Source organism: Kwoniella bestiolae, chromosome 7 (genome assembly GCF_000512585.2).
Source record: "Kwoniella bestiolae CBS 10118 chromosome 7, complete sequence".
Taxonomy (NCBI): Eukaryota; Fungi; Basidiomycota; class Tremellomycetes; order Tremellales; family Cryptococcaceae; genus Kwoniella; species Kwoniella bestiolae.
In genome coordinates, this window is record NC_089247.1 from 633,893 (window position 1) to 656,323 (window position 22,431).

Here is a 22,431-nt window from a genome sequence, read left to right on the forward strand (position 1 = left end):
TCTGGCACAGAGTATTTAGATCTGCTCCAGTGTCAGGGGTGATGGGCAGCAAGTGGATACCGAGATATCATCGTAGTGGTGATGACTTCTTGAGTTGGCGGAAGAAGCATATATCTCTGCAGCTTGTCCTGTGTATTTATTTCATTTCTTACCGCTATTCTACTTTAGTCATCATGTTGAGCATAGTGTTCCTGATATGTGAGATATCAAAAGCCCTCTTCTCGCTGCTTGGTGCATGGTGCATGGCTGTTATCTTGCAATATGTTCAAGAAGAAGAACAAAGCACTTTCGCTCATGTAGGAACCTCTAAACTCCATCGAGCGAGTGAAGTGGAGGTGATTCCACTGTGTCCATCTTCGAAAGAAATCTTAGAGAGTCTAACCTCACATCTTGGCTCGACCTTACAAGAATACAGGTATACGAATCGAACCTTAGAGATACAATCTATCTTCCCTTGAGCATGTCCCAATCCCAAGATTTCACCCCCAACCTACATCATGCTCGCCTCCTCCTCACCGAGCTCATATCCCATATCCAGAGGTTCGACCTGAACAAACTGATGTATCGCGCTCCCATTTTGGATAGGATACGGTTCGAGCATTGGAGTCAAGATGAGATTATGGGGTTTAAGAAGTGGTTGGATGGGGTCGAAAACCATGGGAGGTTGTTGGATGCTGTGAGTCATGTCTGTCCATTTGCCAGATCTATGGGATTTGGGTATAGAGACACGAACCCTTCGCTTCTTCGCGGTGACTTGCTATTAAGTTGTACTCTTTACCCTTCCAAAGGCAACATAGACAATCCCAAGACATATTACTGAATCTTCGTAATCCACCCCAACCTATAGATGATCGATTCCCGCATTCCACCAAAGGACGACCCCATCCCCACGGTCCTGAACCTCATCACATACTGGAAAATCATCATCACTTCGCAATCTCCCATGGTAGGTGTGAAGATGAGTATGGGCGGTGAGAAGCGACAGGCATGGCCTTTGAGTAAAACTTCCACTGTCCCAACGGCGAATGTCAACGGGAAGGGGAAAGAGAAGGAGAAGGAAGTTTGGGTGGATGTTATTGCTCAAGGTGGTAGGGAATGGATCAGGATCTATAGGTGGGTTCAACCTTCTCTTCAGCCTCGCCCCCCTCTTAAACCTTCTTACTCTCACTCTTGACATGTACTGCCTTATCTGAGTGAGAGCTAGATCAGTCGTAAAGGATGCTGATGTTCGTGAGGTGTTGAGCAGCAAGAAGATATCTCATCTCTTGGCAGAGTTTAGAGAAGCAGACTCATATGTCAACAGCGATTTTGATTCTGACTCCGAGTCTGATTCTTCTGCTGGACCTAAAACATCATCGAGTAAACAGACAACCAAGACTAAACCAGGGATGGACAACTCGCTAGTCACCACCGCTCAAGATTTACTTCGCGCAGCCAATTCGGTCGAAAGTATACCTGGTGCACCCGTTCCCAGCATAACCATCCATCTCACCAGAATACCAGCCACGCCTAGAGACTTGTACCGTAAGACACCAAGATCCGATGATAATGACCGAGAAGAGGAAGAAGAAGCAGATTGGCCAGACAATCGTATACCCCTTACATTCCAGCACCTCCAATCGCAAGGAATAAACCTAATATTCGGTGACCTATCTGACAAACCACTCTCCTCCCTCTCTGGTCCGCCCCTACCATCCGAGCCAATACCGAATCTAATGTTCAATCTGGACATAACTACCCTCCTGGGTCTTTGCTCCGACGTTCTACATCATCCCCTGCCAATCTCCAAGGCTGAAGCTGCCCGAAGATCGCTCAGGCCCACCGGCCATTTATTGCAGGATGCCAATGGCGAGATCAAGTTGGTGTCGAGGGGACGAGATGGTACGGGAAAGAGCAAGAATAAAGTCAAGAGGCAGCCGTTAGATTCAGAGGAGGAAGAGGAGTTGAAAGGGCAGAGTCAGAATTCGATTGAGTTGTATAAGTGTATTTTGGAGGAGATGGAACGGCCATTCGTACAGGAGTTTAATGAGGTTATAGAGGGGGCTTGGAAGGAACAGCTGATTAGGAAGAAGAAGAAAGATGGTCGATCGGATCAATCTGAATCTTTGGTGAATACAGTAAAGAACTTAGGTGCGAAGATACAGGAGAAGTTAGATTTTAATGAGAAGGCTCAACCTACGGTAGAATTCTATACGACCCTCCAAGCTGCTCAATATACATACGAGGCGCTCTCCTCAGGACCAGCTCATGGACATGGCATGGAACAGCGTAGGATGAGACGGATGTTGGGTTTGGAAGAGGGCGATTTCTTTGAAGGGAGTAGGTATGAGGGGAAGGAGGGGTTCTTGAGGGGATTGAAGGTTAGGATATTTGATTTGGAGGGACAAGAAGGATTTAGAGCGAGGAGTGTGGGAGAGGTGCTAGAAGAAGGGAGGAAGAGGGGCGAGGACCTGAGGAATGTTCCTTTGAATTGTCATGGACATGACGTTGATGATGATACAACGGATGGCGTAGAGAAAACAGGATTTCACCAAACGCTCTATTCTATCACCTCTCATTTCCTCGACCAATACTACCTATCTCTCATTGCCGATTCCACCACCAGCAATCCAAGCCAGAAGAATCACAAGATCATATCTCAGACTACAGGAAACTTACCGAACTTTTTGCAACCTCGTAAATTACCTACTCCGCCTATCGCCAAGATCTCATTGCCCTTCCCTGTCGTCTCTTTACATTCCCTTCAAAGAGGTGCTAAGGAGGGTATGACCACTATCATGATGGGTACTGCTACGCTCAAGGAGGTTTGGGGACAGGTTTGTTGGAGGGTCAGAGGATGGGAGAGGGGGTGGTACGATTGGGAAGAGGGCTCATCCATCCGAAATGATGAAGAAGAGAAGGAGGAGGGTAATGACGATGGCACGGGGGAACTTCACGGGAGACGGGAGAAGGGCCACGCAGCGATTATGATCTTCCCGTATAGGGTTTTCGGGGAAGGTAAGAGGGTGAGATTTGAGAAAGGGGATTATTCGTATCCTACGAAAGATTGGTGGGATGAGGAGTCCGGTGTAGGTGGACCTCAAGAGGATGGTTGATGAGCAATCTGACGGGATTGTACGATCAATATGTCTTCGATACTTTCACTTGGGAACGGGTATGTTGGGGTAGCTACATGATATATCTTGCATGGATAAGATACCATTTGATAGAGATAACAACATACGATAAGATGCAACATGTTATATGGCTGACGTCTAATGTCAATCTACAAATCAAACCGATGAGCCAGTCGTCGTTGATGATCGACTGAGAATGAAGATTCTTCGGATCCAAAAGGAAACATCGAATAGCAGACGTCACATCATGGCTAACGGATCTGAGTTGGGAATAAATATCAGCTCCTGATCTCATTTGCTTGTTGGTTTAGATGAACAGGGTAAATTTACTCACCATCGTCCTCGTCATCTTCATCTTCCTGCTCGTCCCTCATCCTCGTACCGGGGCTGATAGGTTCCTCTTTCACCTTAACCTTACCATCCACCTGTCGCTGTCTACCCTCCTTCTTCTTGCTGGCAGCTGTCGTTGTGTTCGTAGTGGATGAACGAGGTTTCTTGCTTTTCGAATTCGAGTTGTTGGTCGGTGTATGTGTGGGATTATTGATGGGCGCTGTGGAATGTTTGCTTCGAGAGGGGTTGGGATTTCTGGGCGGCGGTGTCTGGGCACGACATTAGCAATGAGCTTGGCAATCTGAGGTGTCATGAGGTCCAAGTGGATTCGACTTACATGTATGTTCTCTGTGTAATCGTCTCCTCCTTCTTGGTCTTGATGATAATTTCCATTCTGCATCACATCCTGCTCGTCTTGGGATCCCTCATCCGAAGCTGAATCTTCCACTCTTCTCCTCTTCTTCGACTGAGCTCGTGTAGGAGGTAGCACTGGTGAGAGGGATATTGGAATCTTGGAAGACGAGGCGTGTGTGGATTGGTCTTGCTGTTGTTGAAAGGTTCGTCGTTTGGCTGATGCAGAGGCAGAGGCAGAAGCAGATGTGGGACGAGATTTCATTACCTACATGACGCAAGAAGCAGACCACACCACCTCATCAGCTCGGCTTAGAGACTTGTCAGTCTCGCGAGTCAAAGGGAGACCTACAGGAGTACTATTCTTGTGTACACTCTGGCCCCTCACAATCTTTCCATCCTGCCCCTCATCTTCAAGCACCCCTTCAATCCTCTTCCTCAAACCCCAATACCCCTCCCTCCACCTCTTCACCTCCCCCTCCAACACCGCATTATCTCCCCTCAGCCCCTCGTTCTCCCCCAGCAAATCGTGATACTCATTTTGTAAACTCTTATACGACTTCTGCGTCTCTTCCAGCTGATCTTCAATTTCCGATAACTTTGATTCGGCCTTTGATAACATTACATTTTCGTTCTCTAATTCTGCGATTCGCAGTTTATACTCCGTGTTGGTCTGGAGTATACCCTTGTTGAGGAAGGTGGCCAGTTCCAATTCGTGTTTGAGGGATGAGATTTGGGATTCGAGTTTGGCGAGGTGGGGTTTGGACATTGCGAGGTGATGAAATGGTGGATAGGAAGGGTGGAGGGGCGGGTTTCGTGTGATGTGATGAGGATGATTGAGCCCCCGTCAGTCTCCTGCTGACGATGTGATGGGCGATAGGTATGAGATTTCTAGTTATGTCTGTTGAGTTGATTCGGGACTGAGTGAGATTTCAAGCGAAGAGGAGAGAAGGGGAGGATGAGAGAGTTGAAAGTATGAAAGTGTGAAATTGTCAACATTACTCATAAATCGAAGAGGCGACGCGAAAAATCCAGGAACAAAGTATATCTTCAACTTGCTTTGATTTCTACTCACATTGGCTTCTTTCTCTACTTCATTATCGACATCATCATACCTGCTCACAATCTACTACTCGCTTTAATCCACGGCCATACAACCCTACACTATACGATTCAATCAGCTGGGCTGCTAAAACCTCGATCGACAGATAAAGTCCCACGACACACCCACGCCCGCCATGTCAGAATCCCCCGACAGGCGTCATTACAGGCGAGAATCCCGCTCTCCCAGACGTAGAGAATACGTATCAAAGGGAGCAGGCAGGTCGTCCTCCAGAAGAAGGTCACCTGGACCGGGACCATCAAAGCCTTACGACCGAGAGAGAGACAGGGAGAGGGATAGGAGACCTAGAGATAATGGGTATGGTGATCGGGAAAGGGTGAGGGATAATGACAGGAAGGGGTATAACGAGAAAGACAGAGAGAAGGAAAGGGCTGTAGATAGGAAGAGGTATGATGGGGATGTCAAGCGGGAGGTGAGTGTCTGCGTCCCACTTATCTTTATTATGGATATGTCAATCTGCTGTGAGATGGAAATACTTTGAAGGAGAGGAAAAGCCACTGGTATGCTGATTTATGGTTTTATGCTGTAGGACCCAGACGCTCCCACTATCGAGCCTGAGAAACCAAATTTCGGTAACTCTGGTCTCCTGGCGAAAGAAACCAACACGATAAAAGGTGTGGAAGTGAAGTATAATGAGCCGCCTGAAGCTAGGAAACCAACCAAGAATTGGAGGTTGTATGTGTTCAAAGGTTCTGAGCAAGTTGGTGAGTCGAAATCAATCCCCTAACACAGGCGACCGATAGATCTCGCTGACAAGGATGGATGCGATGGAAAAGACCTCATACATATATACAGACAGTCGTGTTACCTTATAGGTAGAGATACAGTTGTAAGTGCTCCTTCCTACCGTATAGCCAGTATGTCCGTATGTTTCCCAAGAGTAGCATCGCTGATTCCAGCTCGCACAGATCACCGATATACCCATCGCCCATCCTTCGTGTTCCAAACAACACTCTGCCATACAATACCGTCAGATATCGGAGAAGAACGAGTATGGTGATGTGACGACGACGGTGAAGTGAGCCAAGCTCCCCTTGCGGCCAGATTCCCAACTCCATTCTCTCTTTCTTGCATTACTCTCAATTCTCGTCCGCCCCACTTCTTTCTCTTCGAGACAGCTGACTAATCTCATCCGGTAGACCATTCATAATCGACCTGGACTCTACGAACGGTACATATGTCAATGATGTGGAGATACCTAAATCTCGGTAAGCGTAAAGTTTGGAGATCTCTGCATCAAGCTAGCTGAACTGATTTGCATGTCACATGCCCAGATACTACGAGCTACGAGGAAGTGATGGTGAGTGCTTGCCCGACATAAGACGCTTGAGGTGAATGGCTGATAGACCTTCGATAGTGATCAAATTCGGTACGAGCTCGAGAGAATATGTGTTGTTGGCAGAGGATGCCTCCGCATAAGTAGGAAAAGCAGTGTACATATGTGTGCATGTGATAAGTGCTATGATCGAGACTTGTGAGCAACGAGGGGGCGAAGAATCGAAGCAAGAAAAGTACATCACAATTAGTCACGGTGCCTATGCATACAATTGTATTTTAGTGAGTTTAGTGAATTCCCATTCTTGGTGTGGTCATGTCCAATTCTCCCAATGTTCGAGGTGTGTCTCCCGCACTCACACCAAGTGACACAATGACCGAGTACCACTGACGATGCGATCGGGGATATACACACAAACAAACCAATCAATCGGATAGACACACAAACAAGCCACAACCTCCTTCACACAACTATTCCCACCATCCAGCTCGTAGCATGCATACAGAACTGTCAATAATATGAGATGTTCGGTATATTCACCTCGATCGCGAAAATGGTACCAAAGGACTGGACCAAGCCATCAAATGGTAATTGGCTCCTTTCAAGGACACATCCACAACTTTAGCGTTTCATAATGATGTCAAGGCTTCTTCGGGATAGGAGCTGAAGGAGGTCTAACGGGACGAGCTAAAGGATATCAACATAGGATTTGGTACTTACAATGCGAATGCTAAAGAAATAGCGATGGACATATACTGATCTCACCTTCCAACTTTCTTTCTACGTTGAGGACTCAATTCTTGTATTCTCAACAATTTGCTCGACCGATCAAACCTCTGGAACCTACCGATAAGTTGATTAGGATCGCTCAAAGTGTAGATAAGAACTCGCGACATCCTGAGATTTACTATTGGAGCGTAGGCCATACTCTAGCCTGCAGAAGCTATATCGGTGTTGAGATAGATCACAATCTGTCTTCGCTGGATGAACGACTACGTTGCGTTTAGAGGAAGAGTAAGGAATTTGACACAATGAACATCCTGGTAAGTCAACGTTGACCCCATCTATAATATCTTTTCAACCGAATAAACTGATAGAATCCATTTCCTTCCCTCACACTGTATCAGCTTGACGACGCTTCACCGGAACTCAGGTTCTTCTCACAAGCGGATGGATGGATAGACGACCATAGAGATGGTAAGCTGAGCCCCTCGGATCGGATCATATTCTAGTCGAGGACCCACGAGGCTGACAATCTTTTGACGGTAGGAACCAAATATCCTGATTCATCTAGAGGGTCGTATTCACACAGTACCTTCCATTGTACACAAACCGATGTAAGTTTGACCACCTCTCCCTTCACGTCGACTTTGGAGTGTACAAGAAAGGAAATGGCTGAGACGGGAATACTGATGTAGGGCGATTATATGGAATTTAGATTTAACGGCACGGGAATAAGTATAGTTGGATCTAAGAGGAATAATCACGGTGTATATGGAGGTGAGTCAACCTAATGTATTGAGGCAAGTGTGAGACCAGTGCTGATTCGACGAGGTCGATAGTCAAGGTCGACGATGAGACGGAAACGTTTTATTCTGGTTATTCAGCGAATCCGATATTCCAGACTGAGTTGTATGATCGTAATGACCTTTCGACTGATCAGGAACACATCATCGTGAGTATACGATGCAAGGCATCATTACGTATTTTCAAACATAGTACAACTTATGCTGATAAGATGAGTTGCATGTGTCGATAGAGAATCACCAACTATCCGACTCGAACGGATCCTCAGCCCAGCTCAACGCCGGATTCATGGTTGGATATCGACTATCTACTCATATCGCATGCTATGTAAGCACACATCGCATGTTCAGCAGATGATCTAGCTTTTGTTGACTCAACGACCGATATTCAGTTCCGATCAAGTGTACACCACCACATTGGATGATACTAGCCCCGGTATCACATATGATGCGTCTTGGACGAACGACGCGAAAGATCCAGTGAATTATAACAGGACGATCCATTTGACAGGTGAAAGTGGTGGAAGTATGTTGTTACCGTGAGTTTGGCACCGTGCATGGAGACAGCACAATGTAACGGAATGTACATCGGGTACTTTCCCTCTCGTTCGCCCTGTATGACACCTGACACTCCTGATCTTACAGCTTCAATGGTATTTCAATACAGATATTCTCAGGACTGAATGTCGATCACGGTGAATACTCTGTCAGGTAAGTGTGAAATTGGTCTCTCGTAAATAGACTTGTCATCAGATAGGAACAGGGGGTGCTAACGCTGTGATCAGTATTGACGACGGACCAGCCCAGACATTCAATGGAAGTCATTTCGAACGATCGACACAAGTGCCCCGTGGGTATCGCTTCGACCCTTTGATCCCCCTAATCTGAAGTTCAGCGAATCACCGCTGATCGGACCGATCAATGTCTAGATTTTACAGCTTCTGGTTTGGCGGAAGGACCACATGTCCTCAAGATAACCAATAGCGGCACGTCTGGTAGTCCAATAGTAGGCTTCGATTTTGCCATTGTCAACTCCACCGTTTCTCCCGATGAATCGATTAGCGGAAGTGTCACAAGCCAACAATTGAAACCGACATTCGTACCTTCAATTGATGAAGACACTCCCGGATCTGGTTCTGACTCCAAGTCGACAAATATCGGCGCCATCGTTGGAGGGGTTATAGCCGGTGTGGTCGCACTCACTGTCCTCGCTGTGTTGGCATGGTGCTACTTGTCTAGAAAGCCCAGAAAAGTGTCGAGTAAAACAGACAACCGACATAAGTCATACATCGATTTTCCAAGTGGGAGTGCGAGAAGCAGAACGATAAGTGAAGTTGAATCTAAGACTAACGGATCAAGGATAGTATCCACTACCGCTACCGCAGGTGACAACAGCCCTACTTCCCAATCGATGTTTGGCTCTTTACGAGGATTGTTTAAGAAGAGGCAAATATCAGAAGAAGAAGATATTTCCTCCCGAAGTGACTCACCTCAAGGTAGCATTGCGTACTTCTATACCCCTCACTCAAAGAGCGCTAGACATCCTCGATATCCCAGCTCAGCAGGTTTGACAAGCCCATCAACTCCTGGTCAGATGGACAGCTTCGATAATCAGATTTACCGGAATCCTCCACCTACCCGAACGAGAACACGACCATCGGTCACTCATCATGTATCTCAGAATTCGATCACATCGAGATCATCCGCCTATTCACAAGGTGGTGAGACGTATTTGACGGATAGGTTGGATAATCTCAGAGGACCAGTACCATTACCTTCTCCTCCTTCTCAGGGATTGAGCGACTACGAGCACATGCCACTACCTCCTTTACCTACTACCCTCGCCGACGTGTCCATCCCAGCATCAAACCTGAGTATCAACAATATCACTCGATCACCTGATTCGTCAGAACGACCGACTCTATCGCATGCAGATGCAAGTTCGTCCTTGTTACCCTCCATAATGATTCGACAATCTCTCGGTTCCTCCTTGAGGCCGACTAATGAACCCATAATGGAACATCCCCAACAGACACACACGTCATCTACGAACGTCTCACCCTCAGATACACCCCAATCTAGTCAAGTCGCGATGACCAGCCCAGACACTCCAGGAGATTTCAAACGGAGTATACTAGGTTTGACCCTTGAGCGAAGCAACTCAAATGGCAATCGCTCACATGAAGAAGACAGTGCAGGCACTGAAGGTGGAGGCGGGTTGACCGATATTAGAAGACTGAATATGACTACCCCTAGTGTACTCGATCTGGAGCCTCCCATACTGAGTCCTCCACCGGACTATTCGCATATCATGTCTTCTCAGCAACAGCAGCAATAGCAGCAGCAGAGGAGATAGGACACAATTGGTAAAGGAGTCTACATCCTTCGGCTAAAAAGAAGGGTGAGAAAGGGATCTTGGTGGACAAGAAATTTAATTTAGGTGAAAGATTTGATCGAGGTGGTATGGAATATAATATATGACATTCTTTAGCTTAAGATCTGATGTAACTCAATGTCTCATCTCCGCACTAACGCTGAAACAGCTTTTTCAGAGTACCTTTACTCGTTACTGACACGACACAGATTCTGATACTAAATACGACGTATCAGAGTCATCGTTTCACAGTCTCAATTCTCACCAAAGGACGTTCCAAGCTCGTAAGCTGACCGAAGAACAAAAGAATAGGCAGTGTCCTCGAAATTTTTAGGGTCCTTTGAAAGGTATCAATCTCATTCGAGTCTTCACGGCGTGCTGTTTGGCAAGCGACTTTGAGATTGGTCAATCGTATGAGAAGATTGTCACCTTGGGATTAAGGGAGATTGGGATGGGATGAATGGAGCGTTAAATACCGCACAGCTGAGTTCGAACGATCTGGGGGATTCGATGCTGCATTTTCATCACTGTCCTTACCTCTAGAATCCACCCCATTGCTTTATGCCTTACAATTGATTCTACCGAGCTTTGAAGTCATATATCTTCGCAAATCCCTCTGAGAGGAACACGAAGTATCTCATTCACGCTCTTTACAACAACACAACACATCGACAATTGCGATAACAACAACAACTATAATCATTCTTTCGCATAAGCTTACCTCTAGGAATCCCGCTCCTTTTTTCGCCATCAACCTTTTAGGCAGCCAGGATTTAGTATTCTTTCATCATGGAGATCCTCGTGAGTCCCGACTTGATGAAGAGCTGGAGCATGGGGACGGTCTGAATGATACTGTCAGATCGACGACGCATCCCCTCAAATCTCCTATTACTCTTCATCGGACGGTGACGGCTGGATCGTAAATCATAGCTCAGGTGTGTAAACTACCCCCAAGCTAACTGAGAGGATGCATTGAAGCTGAGCAGATTACGATGTTACAGGGCAGAAATATAGTGATAAGAACACAGATAAATATAGTCAATCGACATTCCACGGTACATTCACCGATGTGAGTTTCAACTGGCACTGTTCCGCGCAGTGGTTTGTGGGAGGTTGATCATGTGTCTCTTCCATGGGGGTAGGGCGATCGCATAGAGTTTAGGTTCAACGGAAGTAAGATACAGGTCTACGGTGCTAAGAGGAACAACCATGCAACGTATGGAGGTGCGTCGCTTCTGCACAGGAGTCATCGTGCAACTCCTCAGCTGATGCAGAAAGCGTCAATGATAGTCGAACTGGATGGTTCAAATCCCATATACACCTCTGGACATTCGGACCAAGCCCAGTATCAAACTGTGATTTTCTCCCAAGATGACTTACCGACCGATATCGAGCATGTTATTGTGAGCTTATAAGTGTTGCTCTATTCGTAATCGAGCAGATAAAGCTGATAAATCGTGTACCTAGACAATGACGAATCATCCAAATGGGATAGACTCAAAAGCCAATCAAACGTTGAAATGGTGGTTGGATATCGATCATATGGTTGTCACGCAGCCTGTGTGAGTACATCCCGAACACCCTGGTGCATCGTTCTGGTAACTGATGGTTGACTAACATACTGTAGTGAGGACGAGATTTACACCACTACGATTGACGATATTTCCCCATCAATCACGTACGATCAGACGGGATGGAACACTACAGGCTCTAGTGATACGCAGTATTACAATAGTACCCAACATGTTAGTACGATACCGAGTTCTACTATGACGATGAAGTAAGTTGGCATCGAACAGCTCGATGGTGTGTGACTGACGTCTGATTTAGCTTCACGGGATCGTCAGTCCAGCTTTTCGGCAGTGTTAACAACGATCATGGGAACTACTCGATCAGGTGAGCTATCTTGACAACACTCTGGGAGCTGTGTTGCTCGATGTTCTGACTCATGAATGATAGTCTTGATGGCGTGATAGAAGGAATGTACAGCGCAACAAACTGGGAACATCTTTCCGGGGTATCATGTGGGTAGTAGCGAAATGTCATTACGTGTGATCTCGCGAGCTGATTTGGACGGGTTGACCCAATACAGTGTTTCTTGCGTCAGGACTTGAAGATGGCCCCCATACCCTGCAACTCACCAACCTCGGCAAATCGAATATCACCACCATAGATTTCGATTACGCAGTGGTCAACTCGACGATCAAACCCGCCACTTCCGAATCAGATCCAGCGGTAATCTCTACTCCAGACACTACCGACAGCTCTGACGGTTCGCAAACGGAGGCAGGCTCGGACCCGAACACTAGTGATAATGCGGACACGGCAACAAAGTCAAACGGGGGAGCTATAGCAGGAGCCGTCATAGATGTGATCTTAGTTCTCATAGCTCTCGGCCTAGGTGCATGGTGGCTCTCTCGTCGTAGAAGAAGCAGATCAAACTACCCTGGATCGGGTCCTTCGCCTATCAGAAGAATAGCCGACGCTCTACCATTACCCGTTCATCGACCGTCGTCAGACTCAAAGCAAGAATTGACGAGATTGACCGAAGCCCCTCCAACGGCCGATACAACAGCGTCCTTCGATGCTACTGTCCCGTCGTCGACAAGGACATCAAGCAGTCGAAGAGATACTGTCATTCCATCCCTGGCATCTTTCCGAGCTTCTTTCCCATCGTTATTCCACATGTCATTCAGATCATCCAATCTTCCAATGGTTGAGCCTAACAACAATGACACCAAGAGATGGTCCAGGTCTATCATATCCAAATTCCCTTCGATCATACCTCGTCAATCTTATCAGACCAATCCCTCGAAGATGGGCGATCAAACACCCCGATCATCGTACCAGACTCACCCATTCAAAGCGAGTTCGTTCACTCCGCGATCGTCCTATCAGAAAACCGGCCATATATCTCAATACACGCGCTCTTCGAGAAATCCATATGCCGATAATCAGACTCAGAATGGGAAGTCACTATATCAATCGCAAGGAATGGAGGAGATGACCGGAAGTCAACAGAATTTATCAAGTGCCATACCTAGTAGTGCAGCCATAACTTCACCAATGTTTTCGGAATTCTTCTCCTCCGGAAACAACAATACCAACAATCACATGAACGCCGAATCAGATGACTCGCATTCGCCTGTATCGCACCCTCAACCCTCCTACCTACCCAACCCACGAACTAGGATATCAGTAGCCGTGCCGATGCGTCATCTCAGTGTACCTTATACAGCTACGATGGTCGACCTGGATTCTTCTGCTTACACTACTACGTCAATATTCTCCAGTAGGAGGGGAACAGGTATAAGCGAGGAGGAAATTGACTTGGGACTATTTTCGATCCCCGAATTTGCGCCTCCAGCTTATGCTCAGGCGACCAGGATATCTTTAGGACCGGGGAGGACAGAGGAGTTGATGCGGGCACACTCGAACGCTTCTAGTACTTCTAGGTTGTCTAGCTAGAGCTTTGTTGAGATAGGAGCAGGAGGTGTTGAGGTCAGTAAGGATCCTTTGTACAGTCCTTCTTTCTGTATGATGCGACCATTTGGAAGATTGCGTATAATGCTATGCATATTTGAGAACCCTACAGCACACTCAGGATGCTATACCTATCTCCACCTTGATCGGAGTAGCACGCTTCGTCCTACTTTGATTGCTAGCTTGAACCCATTTAGAAGGATAGACATATCTCTCCTTTGTCAGAACTTGGAAGACAAGACTGTGTGCTGTGTCGATAGAGCTATGCTCCTTGTCAACAACGTCTTCTTTGTCATGTCAAATCTTGTCAACCGTATAGCAGACTCATTACAGGCTCAACTCCCTGATACCATCTCCATACATCGTATACTCGTACTTCTACATGAACAATGATCTCGTTGCGAAGCGATAAATCCCTATATGTAAGCGCTCTTCTGATTGATCCTCATCTCAGCATCTCGGGCTTTATCGTGATAAAGCTAATCATATTCCCAGTACAAATTGAACAAGGATGATATAGACTACTTCACTCCCCTCGAACAACCCGAGTACATCATACCTCACACAACATCATCAACTACCACAGAGCCAGAACCAGTGGCGGTATTATCACTTCCCCAAACTCCCTCGGGAGGAATTTCACAGGATGATGTGAACAGTTTACTGAAGGGACCAGTGGAGGAAGATGATGTGATCAACGAGGACTGGTTCCAGAAGGCTATCGTTGTCCTTGATTCACCGGAACCTACTTCGAAAGCGGAAATAGAAGGCTCTGCGCTTCACCTGCTGAAAGATAAGTACGGTACTACACATATCATGATTGATTCGCGCATAACCTTTGATCAAAATTGGTCTCAGACCCATTCACCGGCCATTCACCAAATCAATATAGATGAATCATCCGTGCCCGCTGCGGGGCCCTATCTTACCCAATCGATGGATGGGAACCTCAACTTATTTCCAGTATATAGGCTTTATCCAGATACGACCTCTGCACACGTTACGGGTGTCTTTCCCTCATGCTCAGGCGAAGGTAGTTATAAGAGCCTGGATAGGACCGATACTAGGAAACATCATTTCATCCCTGTTAGGTCCAGGTTATCTTGTTCCGGACCACGGTGCTCCGTGAAAGGTATGCACCACCTATGCTGTAGGCCGCATAGTATCGAAAAGAGTTGCTGTAGATACTGAAGTCCCTGTAATCAGATGTATTCGACATAAACGGCCTCGTTACCGGTAATGGCAATAGGATATATACGGAATTGGACGAGCCTGCAAAATCTACCGCTCCAGCAGTCCAAATTCTGATTGATGCGGGGGTAAATATCGTCGCCAAGAGCCAAACGAATGAGTGAGTCGATCGATTCGGGTTCAATCAGTAATGATGGTGTTTGAACAACTCTGATTGACACATGGCATATCGCAGGTTTGCAGGTGCAGGTCCTAATGTAGGTTAGCAAGTCGAACAACCATGCCCGAGCTATGATTGACAGATCTCTCAGGTCGAACAGAACACCCAATTTTGCTAGTAAGCAGAACGACTCCATCGTCTCCTCAGCGGTATCTGACCGAAAGGCTCAAGCTGACCTGTCACTAGTCCCTGGTCTTATCGAATGGATCGATATCAGGCCGTTGGGGGCTCTTCTAGCGGTGCAGCTTCTGGTATATCATCTTTCCAATGGCTCGATGTGGCTATCACAACTGATACGAGTGGTGAGTCTATACTGTGCCTCTGAGAACATCACTAACACTGACTGAGTCAACCTATTGCGATAGGCTCGACACTGTCTCCCGCAGCTTGCATGGGGTTATACGGGATGCGAGTGAGTCAATCGATGAACACTTGGATAAGGAGTGTATCTACTCACTGGGTTCCAAATTTTAGCCAACCCATGGTGTGATACCCATGGAAGGGGTCCTACCGTCTTGTCAAGAGACAGATACACCGGGTATCATAACCAGAGATCCATCGTGGTTGACTAACATCGCACGAACCTGGTAAGGATGTGGACTAGACCGAGTGTGTGAGAGAAATCTTCCCGCTGATGGTTTGATATCCACTCCATCATAGGTTGTCCAATCCGTCCAACGTCGAAGACAAGGTCCACTCCAAGTTACCCAAAGAGCTGATTATCCCTTCAGACGATTTACACGATCTAACACCCCAGATTAAGGAGAAGTACCAAGCTCTCATACGCCAAGTCTCACAGACGTTGGGTATGCCCGTGAAGTATATCAATATGAGCGAGGCCGGACCAAATCCCAGTACCGACGAGGATATGATCAGTACTGATGAATTCAAGAAATTGACTTTCGCGTAAGTCCCAAGTCTACTCTTTTGTGCAATCGGTCTGGCTTTAGCTGACGATTGGGACACAGAGAGAGATGGAGAGATTTCGGTAAATCGCTGGTTGAGGAGTATCAAACATCCAATGAAGGTCGATGGCCCCCATTGGGCAGTTATATCGCCAATGGACTGAGGGACGCAAAGGCAGAGAATTGGCCTCAGAGTAATTTCGAAAGATATAAGAGGAAACTAAAAAAGACTGGGATGAAGTTTAACGATCTGCTGGACTCCGATGTGTCTGGCACGGAATCGGAATCTTTGTAAGTGCCCGCCGAGCTGTATTGGTTAGTTGGTGTACTAATTTCAAGGCGTTGGTCGACACAGATTCATGAATTTATGGGATCCCTCAAAATTCCCAGCTTATCACGAAGAACGGATCCATGGACAACCGCTGACAGCCCCGTCTAAACAGTACGTAAAGTCCCAACTCACAAACCTCGAGCTGACTCTTTCAATTCGCCCAGACCAATCAGTCCAGAATTCCTCCCCGCATATTCAGGATGTCCAACCATCGTGGCACCCTTCGACCAAGTGCCCTTCGAAAGTGTGGTCTCGGGAAAGACAGAACAACATCCTATTGCTGTCAGCATGATGTGCTCGAGGGGATCCGAGTGAGTTCAACTCATTGACTGAGTGGCGGTGACTGATCAATTTTGATGAATTTGAATGGATAGTCTGCGGTTGGCTGAAATAGTTGATACACTCCATTCGGTGAGTTTTTTTGGTATTTGTGGCATCGAGTTGAGCTGAAGGACAGATATCAGGCGGGGGTTTTGAAGACGGTCAAGACTGGTCGAACTGCTTTCTAATTTACATTAAGTTGTTCAAAGCATTCATTATCATGTTTAACCTCCCAAGTTTCCATCTACGGCCACAGACTCTAGAAATCACTGCATCCCGTTAGCTCTGCAAAGTTAAGCTGGGGATCGCTCGATCGGTACCGAGGTCGGGGACGACTCGGGAATCTCGAATGCTGTAGTTTTTTTGTCCGATTGGTCAAATTCCTGTTATCGACCTGTGTCTTTCCTCATGTCTGACCGAGTATGCATGTAGAGTGCAGTACACGAAGTTTGCGAAGTTGACCCGATCGCAAAAATCGATTGGCGACTGACCGTACAGGTGAATTTGTTGCGGAAATGGCATCTTCTTTTCTTACAAATACAACAAAACAATCTTGATGTTACTTTTTCTTTCGTTCTCAACGCCATTTCCCTTTCAATAATCGGATACTATAGTCCATCACTTCCCCTAATCTTCATTCTTCGATTCGCCAACCTTCTCTTTCCTCGAATTAGCACTATCCCACAAAAAGCTATTACCGAGAAATCAACAATAGATCAGTCCTCATTCGAGCCCTCTCCAGACAGTTGAGCTGAGAGAAAGACAGAATGTGAAGTATACTCACAAATCACATCTGAAATTCCGATTCACATCTTCCCTCGGTCGTTTACTTCGACCCGTATCATATCCTGCTCCGACGGGTCTGCAGCGAATCCCAACATTAGTCCAATCCACAGGTCTCTTATCGGGATATAGTAGGAATGGGACAAACAAACGTACAGAGAACAAAGCCAAAACCTCTTTCCCTTGTTTGGTCCAGGTTTCATCACCACTGTCCAACAATCCATATTTGAGCATTGATCCTTGCTGCCATCCATCGACACATTCGAGTGAGAGAAGAGAACTCACAGAAATCTTTACAAGGTTTTCCATGGACCGTACAGAGCGGAGGTAATTTCTTAGCGAACAATTCACCCCAAACAGGTTTAGCAGAATCATTCTTCGCTTTTCTATCCCTCTCAGCATCTTGTATAGCCTGATTTATCAATTCATCCTCCTGTTCTGTCCATCCAACATGTTCGCTAGGCTCCTCTATTGGCGGCTCTACGGCGGTAGGATGTGTTTGTAGGAATATAGAAGATGATCGTGAAGGTGAGATGGACGATATTGATGGTCTAGCAGATTTAGTTCTTGGCTGTACGTTTACAGGAGAAGAGGAGGGTTTCCGTTTGGCCGATGAAGGGGGCTGGGAGAAAAAGGACGATAGTTTGGTTTGTGAGCCGGTCGTAGTCGAGGATTTGGAGTTGGTACTTTTGCTTGATTTGGTCTTGATACTCGATGGGGGCTTTACCTTTGACGACCCCGCTGCTGCATTTGTTGAAGTGAAGCTTATATCGTCTTCGTCGAATGTCATATCAATTGCATTGTCCAATGAAGACTGCCGCTGAGTGTGGAGAGGAGGTTTGTTGGAGTGAGTGGTTGATAAAGGCTCCTGCGATGGCTTTGAAACTGATGGCCCTGCTTGTGGCTGCGATGGTGTATCGATGGAATCGAAAGCTGCTCTAGCTAAGCTGAACGGTGTTGCGATGCTCTCATCGGGTCCTATCGATGGTTCAGCGACCCCGTTACTGAGTGTAATAACGGGCTGAGAATCCTCGGCAGTAATTTCGGTCGGTGCAGGCGTAGCAGTACTCCTAGAAGCGACAGGAGGGGTAGGTGACGGACTCGGTTTCGGGATATCATCCTTCTTCCTACTTCCTCCCCCACCAAAGAAATTCTTAAGCGTAGTCTGTCTTCCCGAAAACTCATCAAAATACTTGGTAGCGAATCTTGGAGGTTCTGGAGCTGCTCGAGGTACATCGTTGGGATACACGGGTGCCCTAGATAGAGGTCGGTCAGGTGGATTTAACATATCCTTCAGGTGTAATTTGCCCTTCTCGGGGTGGTTGATCGTTTCGTGTAGATCGATATATACTGGACAATGATCTGATCCGTACACTTTGTTGAGAATATCTCCACCTTTGATCCATGGCCGTAAGCCTGGAGTGCAGAGGACCAGGTCGATACGAGATCCGTAGTTTGCTGATCTGTGAGAGTTCCAGTACGCTTATCAATACAAGAAGCGACGAAGGGAAGATGTGGGAAGGAGATGGGGTTTGGTTTTGATGTGATATATGTAATTTGAGCCTTGGAAGTGAACCCACCTAGCATCCAACTTCTGATTCCAACAAGTAAACATATCATCCCTCTTTGGCCAGCTCTCTCTAACAACATCCACCATAGGTCCCTTGGGAGCACACCAATCGTCCAGTATTCTCCTCGCCGGATGCTCGTAATGCTGTTCAGCAGAAGTTCTGATCCCACCTTCACCCGAATCTATCGGTGCTCTCATGATATTGATATCTCCAAGTACGATCACTTCCCTGCCTGATGCTTGTAATAGCCTGACTCGCTCTTGTAGGCATTTGAGGAAGTTCATTTTGTACGGTCGACGGGTCTCGTTAGTCTCGTTGGGGCAGTAAAGGTTGAACAGGACGAATAGGCTAGATCATGTCCGGATCAACATCTACCGGGTGAATTTAAAAGTGTGATGGAGTAAGAAACGTGTTAGGGTGATAGAAGTTCAGCTCACCCAAAATCACATACCACAGCTCTCCCCTCCATGTCCAACCGTCTCTCATCGAACTCCTTCCCATCCACCTCATCCATCCAATCCATATCATCCGTATTCGGATAACATCCTATCCTCTCTTCCTCTGTCCAAGGGGGCTTCATCGTACTTCCCTTTGAATCGTCCAGCAGAAGACCCGTTATACCTTCCTCCGCTTTTAGGGGTACGCAGTATCTCGAGTCTACATAGGTACATACACCGGAGTACCCCGTCTTGGATCTCGAAAAAGTCCAAAACCCATCGTATGGGCCTGGGATGGCCATGGATTTTTCGAGTTTGGCTCGAGGGGTTTTGTGTTCTGCGTTGTGGTGGCAAACATCAGTAAGAGCTCTTGTTCGTGTTCTACATGATAATACAAAGTCATTATGAAGAACGGGACTCACCCTGGAAGCATGCTATCTGAGCGCCTAGTTCATCCAATAAGCCTTCCACATTCTTCTTCTTCATTGAGCTGAATCTGGTACGGATCAGAAGCTGAATTAGCATAATGTCTTTTGCGCCAATGCCTGCTTTCCAGATGAACTCACGGATGATAATCCAGACATGTTCTCAAGACGTTCTGTCGATTAATCAGTCAAGTGATCCCTTGTGCGAAGTGACCGTACATACCACATTCCAAGTTAGAATACGCATCTTGATGATGTCGGTATCATATCATGACGAAGTTGCACGCGTCCTATTCCACAGTTTATGGTCGCAATCGAGTCTATCAGGTCGGGAAGAGCCCAGACGATTTGCTTTGCAGTTTCTGTGTGAATGTTGTCGTCCTCTGTATCAGTGGTGGATATGTTAGGACGATCGACCCGAGTATTTATCTGGAATCTCTAAATTATTGATGTTGTCTGTTCGATCTTGAACATCGAGTGAGCGAGTACGACACAGTAACCTGTGGAGATCCCGCATCTAAGGACATTCGGATATCGCCGCCGCTTGGCTCTCCAATTTGATTCCGGCTAATTGAGTACTCGGCCTGCTGAAAGCGGTCACACACACACGCTCACGCACTCAGCGTTCAATTCAGTTCATCCCTCTCTTTTTCTATCTCTATCTCTAAGCACCTTTCATTACTTCTTCTTCTCGCTTGATCACCCAGTCAACTCACGATGCTTCTCAAATCCGCTCTCCTCGCCCTACCCCTCCTGGCATCAGCCATCCCCACTCAACCCGAACAACTCACCTTCAACTCCGAGATCGGTTCAGCCGACGTACCGGGCTTCTCCCTCGATCTGAACGAATTGAGATTAGTCCAATTCTCAGATGATGAGCCTCCAGTGTGAGTACAGCTTCCAAGACGACTTTTATCGTCTCACTCGGGGAAGCTGATGTCTGTCGGTTATTAGGTGGATATCGGAACTCGAGAAGATTGAAGCTAGAAGTAAAGGTAGAAAGTTTATGGATATGTGAGTTTCAGCTGTACCGCTAGTGTACTGAAAGATCAAATAGCTGATTCCTGCTATGAATGATAGAACCGAGACTCCCACTCTTGGGTTCTCGGGCTACTTGTTACCTTCTACTGCAAATGTTAAGTACAGTACGTGCACTGTCCAGCTTCCAGTCCCCTCTGTTTCCAATAGGTCATCCAAGCTGATCAGCATCGCTCATACATAGCCTACCCTACACCTGGTAACTACTCTTCGACCATCAAGAGCATCATCGATACGATCGATCTTAAGCGTATGAAATCTTTCTTGAAGGAGTTCACCTCGTATGTCCTGTTCCCTCATGCACACACATCCTCTTCAGCCGACTCAACTCAATCACCCGACCATGTGTATGGAGCAGAGTCACTAATTTCGCATGGTCCCTTTGTTCCATCTTTTAGTTTCCGAACTAGATACTACAGGTCTGATACAGGTAAACAAAGTCAACAATTCTTACTTGCTAAGATCAAAGAGGTAAGTCAGCTCTCCCTCTCTCCGTATACTGATCTGAAGCTGATCTTGTTTGGCTACGAACAGATCTCAACACTCAATCCCTCAATCACCGTCAAAGAATTCCCTCACTCATGGGGTCAAAACACCATCATCGCTCGATTCAATCCCGCAGACGATTTCAAGGGTGAAAGACCCATTGTGATTGTTGGTGCTCATCAAGACTCTACTAACCAATGGCCCTTCTTACCTGCTCCGTGAGTTCAGCTATATTCTCTTTGATTCCTCAGTCGAAGCTGATACATCCGATGGTGGGGACAGCGGAGCGGATGACGATGGATCCGGCACAACCTCATCAATGGGAGCGTTCTGCGCTCTAGCCCGAGCCAATTTCACACCCTACCATCCTGTTGAATTCCACTATTACTCCGCTGAGGAAGGTGGCTTGTTGGGATCGCAAGCAGTTGCTAAATCTTATGAAGATAAAGGTAACAAGGTCCTGGCGATGATTCAGATGGATATGACCGCTTGGGTCAAACAAGGTACCAAGGAGTCGGTGGGGATCATCCAGGATTACGTTGATCCGGGATTGACCAAATTTGTGGGTAAGCTGGTTGATGAGTATTGTGAGTGTCTCTGCCTTTTACAGCAACGTCGACTCCAGTCCTTCCTCGCCCTTCCCATCCATACTTCACAAATCGGTCTTCCACCGATACACAAGAGCCACAGCTGACTCACTGTGTCATACTCTAGTGGCTATCCCTGCAGTGGAGACCAAGTGCGGATATGCCTGTTCCGACCACGCGTCGTTCGCCAAAGCAGGATATCAATCTGCCTTTGCGTGAGTATTTTACCAATGTGTAATACAGCTTTGGGATATCTTGCCCGAATATAGAATTGGAGATAGCTGTAGCTGATACTGCTTACATTTCGTAGTATCGAAAGTACATTCGAAAATTCAAACCACAATATCCACACAACAGCTGATACTGCCAACCACCCCGAGTTCTCTTTCACCCATATGAGAGAGTGAGTCACTGTCGATTCTGAGGTAGTAAAAGAAAGCTGATCACCGTAATGACAGGTTCTCGAAGCTTGCTATTGCTTTCGCTGTCGAATTGGCAGGTATCAAAGATAAAGATGCTTAAGTTTTCTGCTGCCAAACCCATTGATCGATTATATC

At 46.7% G+C, this 22,431-nt stretch overlaps 8 protein-coding genes and 1 non-coding gene across 9 annotated transcripts; 7 read left to right on the plus strand and 2 right to left on the minus strand.

Annotated features, from left to right (window-relative positions):
* Nucleotides 1-460: 460 nt before the first annotated feature.
* On the plus strand, nucleotides 461-3,095 carry I302_108160 (uncharacterized protein; the record flags this gene model as incomplete). Its single annotated transcript, XM_019194069.1, has 3 exons — nucleotides 461-676; nucleotides 848-1,113; nucleotides 1,247-3,095. The coding sequence occupies 3 exons, from the start codon at nucleotides 461-463 to the stop codon at nucleotides 3,093-3,095; spliced, it is 2,331 nt and encodes a 776-aa protein (XP_019044192.1).
* Nucleotides 3,096-3,356: 261 nt separating this feature from the next.
* Nucleotides 3,357-4,566, minus strand: I302_108161 (uncharacterized protein; the record flags this gene model as incomplete). The annotated part of the gene is made up of 4 exons (XM_019194068.2): nucleotides 3,357-3,376; nucleotides 3,451-3,715; nucleotides 3,784-4,065; nucleotides 4,150-4,566. The coding sequence occupies 4 exons, from the start codon at nucleotides 4,564-4,566 to the stop codon at nucleotides 3,357-3,359; spliced, it is 984 nt and encodes a 327-aa protein (XP_019044191.2).
* A 469-nt stretch (nucleotides 4,567-5,035) lies between these two features.
* Nucleotides 5,036-6,339, plus strand: I302_108162 (uncharacterized protein; the record flags this gene model as incomplete). Its single annotated transcript, XM_019194067.1, has 7 exons — nucleotides 5,036-5,332; nucleotides 5,450-5,624; nucleotides 5,697-5,749; nucleotides 5,829-5,938; nucleotides 6,060-6,128; nucleotides 6,195-6,220; nucleotides 6,278-6,339. 7 exons carry the CDS (start codon nucleotides 5,036-5,038, stop codon nucleotides 6,337-6,339), a joined length of 792 nt encoding a protein of 263 aa, XP_019044190.1.
* Nucleotides 6,340-7,227: 888 nt separating this feature from the next.
* I302_108163 (uncharacterized protein) lies at nucleotides 7,228-10,060 on the plus strand (the record flags this gene model as incomplete). The annotated part of the gene is made up of 10 exons (XM_019194066.1): nucleotides 7,228-7,239; nucleotides 7,324-7,393; nucleotides 7,466-7,533; nucleotides 7,615-7,696; nucleotides 7,759-7,871; nucleotides 7,956-8,050; nucleotides 8,115-8,261; nucleotides 8,368-8,433; nucleotides 8,508-8,572; nucleotides 8,652-10,060. The coding sequence occupies 10 exons, from the start codon at nucleotides 7,228-7,230 to the stop codon at nucleotides 10,058-10,060; spliced, it is 2,127 nt and encodes a 708-aa protein (XP_019044189.1).
* An 825-nt stretch (nucleotides 10,061-10,885) lies between these two features.
* I302_108164 (uncharacterized protein) lies at nucleotides 10,886-13,564 on the plus strand (the record flags this gene model as incomplete). Its single annotated transcript, XM_019194065.1, has 10 exons — nucleotides 10,886-10,897; nucleotides 10,956-11,031; nucleotides 11,098-11,165; nucleotides 11,239-11,320; nucleotides 11,387-11,499; nucleotides 11,564-11,658; nucleotides 11,724-11,876; nucleotides 11,927-11,992; nucleotides 12,056-12,120; nucleotides 12,189-13,564. The coding sequence occupies 10 exons, from the start codon at nucleotides 10,886-10,888 to the stop codon at nucleotides 13,562-13,564; spliced, it is 2,106 nt and encodes a 701-aa protein (XP_019044188.1).
* Nucleotides 13,565-13,968: 404 nt separating this feature from the next.
* I302_108165 (uncharacterized protein) lies at nucleotides 13,969-16,735 on the plus strand (the record flags this gene model as incomplete). The annotated part of the gene is made up of 14 exons (XM_019194064.1): nucleotides 13,969-14,001; nucleotides 14,075-14,711; nucleotides 14,786-14,930; nucleotides 15,006-15,027; nucleotides 15,082-15,107; nucleotides 15,177-15,292; nucleotides 15,356-15,402; nucleotides 15,465-15,577; nucleotides 15,651-15,896; nucleotides 15,959-16,186; nucleotides 16,251-16,337; nucleotides 16,391-16,537; nucleotides 16,601-16,637; nucleotides 16,691-16,735. 14 exons carry the CDS (start codon nucleotides 13,969-13,971, stop codon nucleotides 16,733-16,735), a joined length of 1,929 nt encoding a protein of 642 aa, XP_019044187.1.
* Nucleotides 16,736-16,792: 57 nt separating this feature from the next.
* I302_108166 lies at nucleotides 16,793-16,907 on the plus strand. The gene has a single exon (XR_002022038.2). It is a non-coding gene; the product is annotated as a 5S ribosomal RNA (ribosomal RNA).
* A 267-nt stretch (nucleotides 16,908-17,174) lies between these two features.
* On the minus strand, nucleotides 17,175-20,010 carry I302_108167 (exodeoxyribonuclease III; the record flags this gene model as incomplete). Its single annotated transcript, XM_065870616.1, has 9 exons — nucleotides 17,175-17,238; nucleotides 17,332-17,409; nucleotides 17,487-17,538; nucleotides 17,616-18,793; nucleotides 18,911-19,249; nucleotides 19,339-19,675; nucleotides 19,761-19,834; nucleotides 19,905-19,936; nucleotides 19,987-20,010. The coding sequence occupies 9 exons, from the start codon at nucleotides 20,008-20,010 to the stop codon at nucleotides 17,175-17,177; spliced, it is 2,178 nt and encodes a 725-aa protein (XP_065726688.1).
* A 470-nt stretch (nucleotides 20,011-20,480) lies between these two features.
* Nucleotides 20,481-22,396, plus strand: I302_108168 (uncharacterized protein; the record flags this gene model as incomplete). The annotated part of the gene is made up of 10 exons (XM_019194062.1): nucleotides 20,481-20,650; nucleotides 20,718-20,777; nucleotides 20,844-20,908; nucleotides 20,986-21,082; nucleotides 21,200-21,272; nucleotides 21,336-21,505; nucleotides 21,570-21,874; nucleotides 22,002-22,089; nucleotides 22,185-22,277; nucleotides 22,333-22,396. 10 exons carry the CDS (start codon nucleotides 20,481-20,483, stop codon nucleotides 22,394-22,396), a joined length of 1,185 nt encoding a protein of 394 aa, XP_019044185.1.
* Nucleotides 22,397-22,431: the final 35 nt, after the last annotated feature.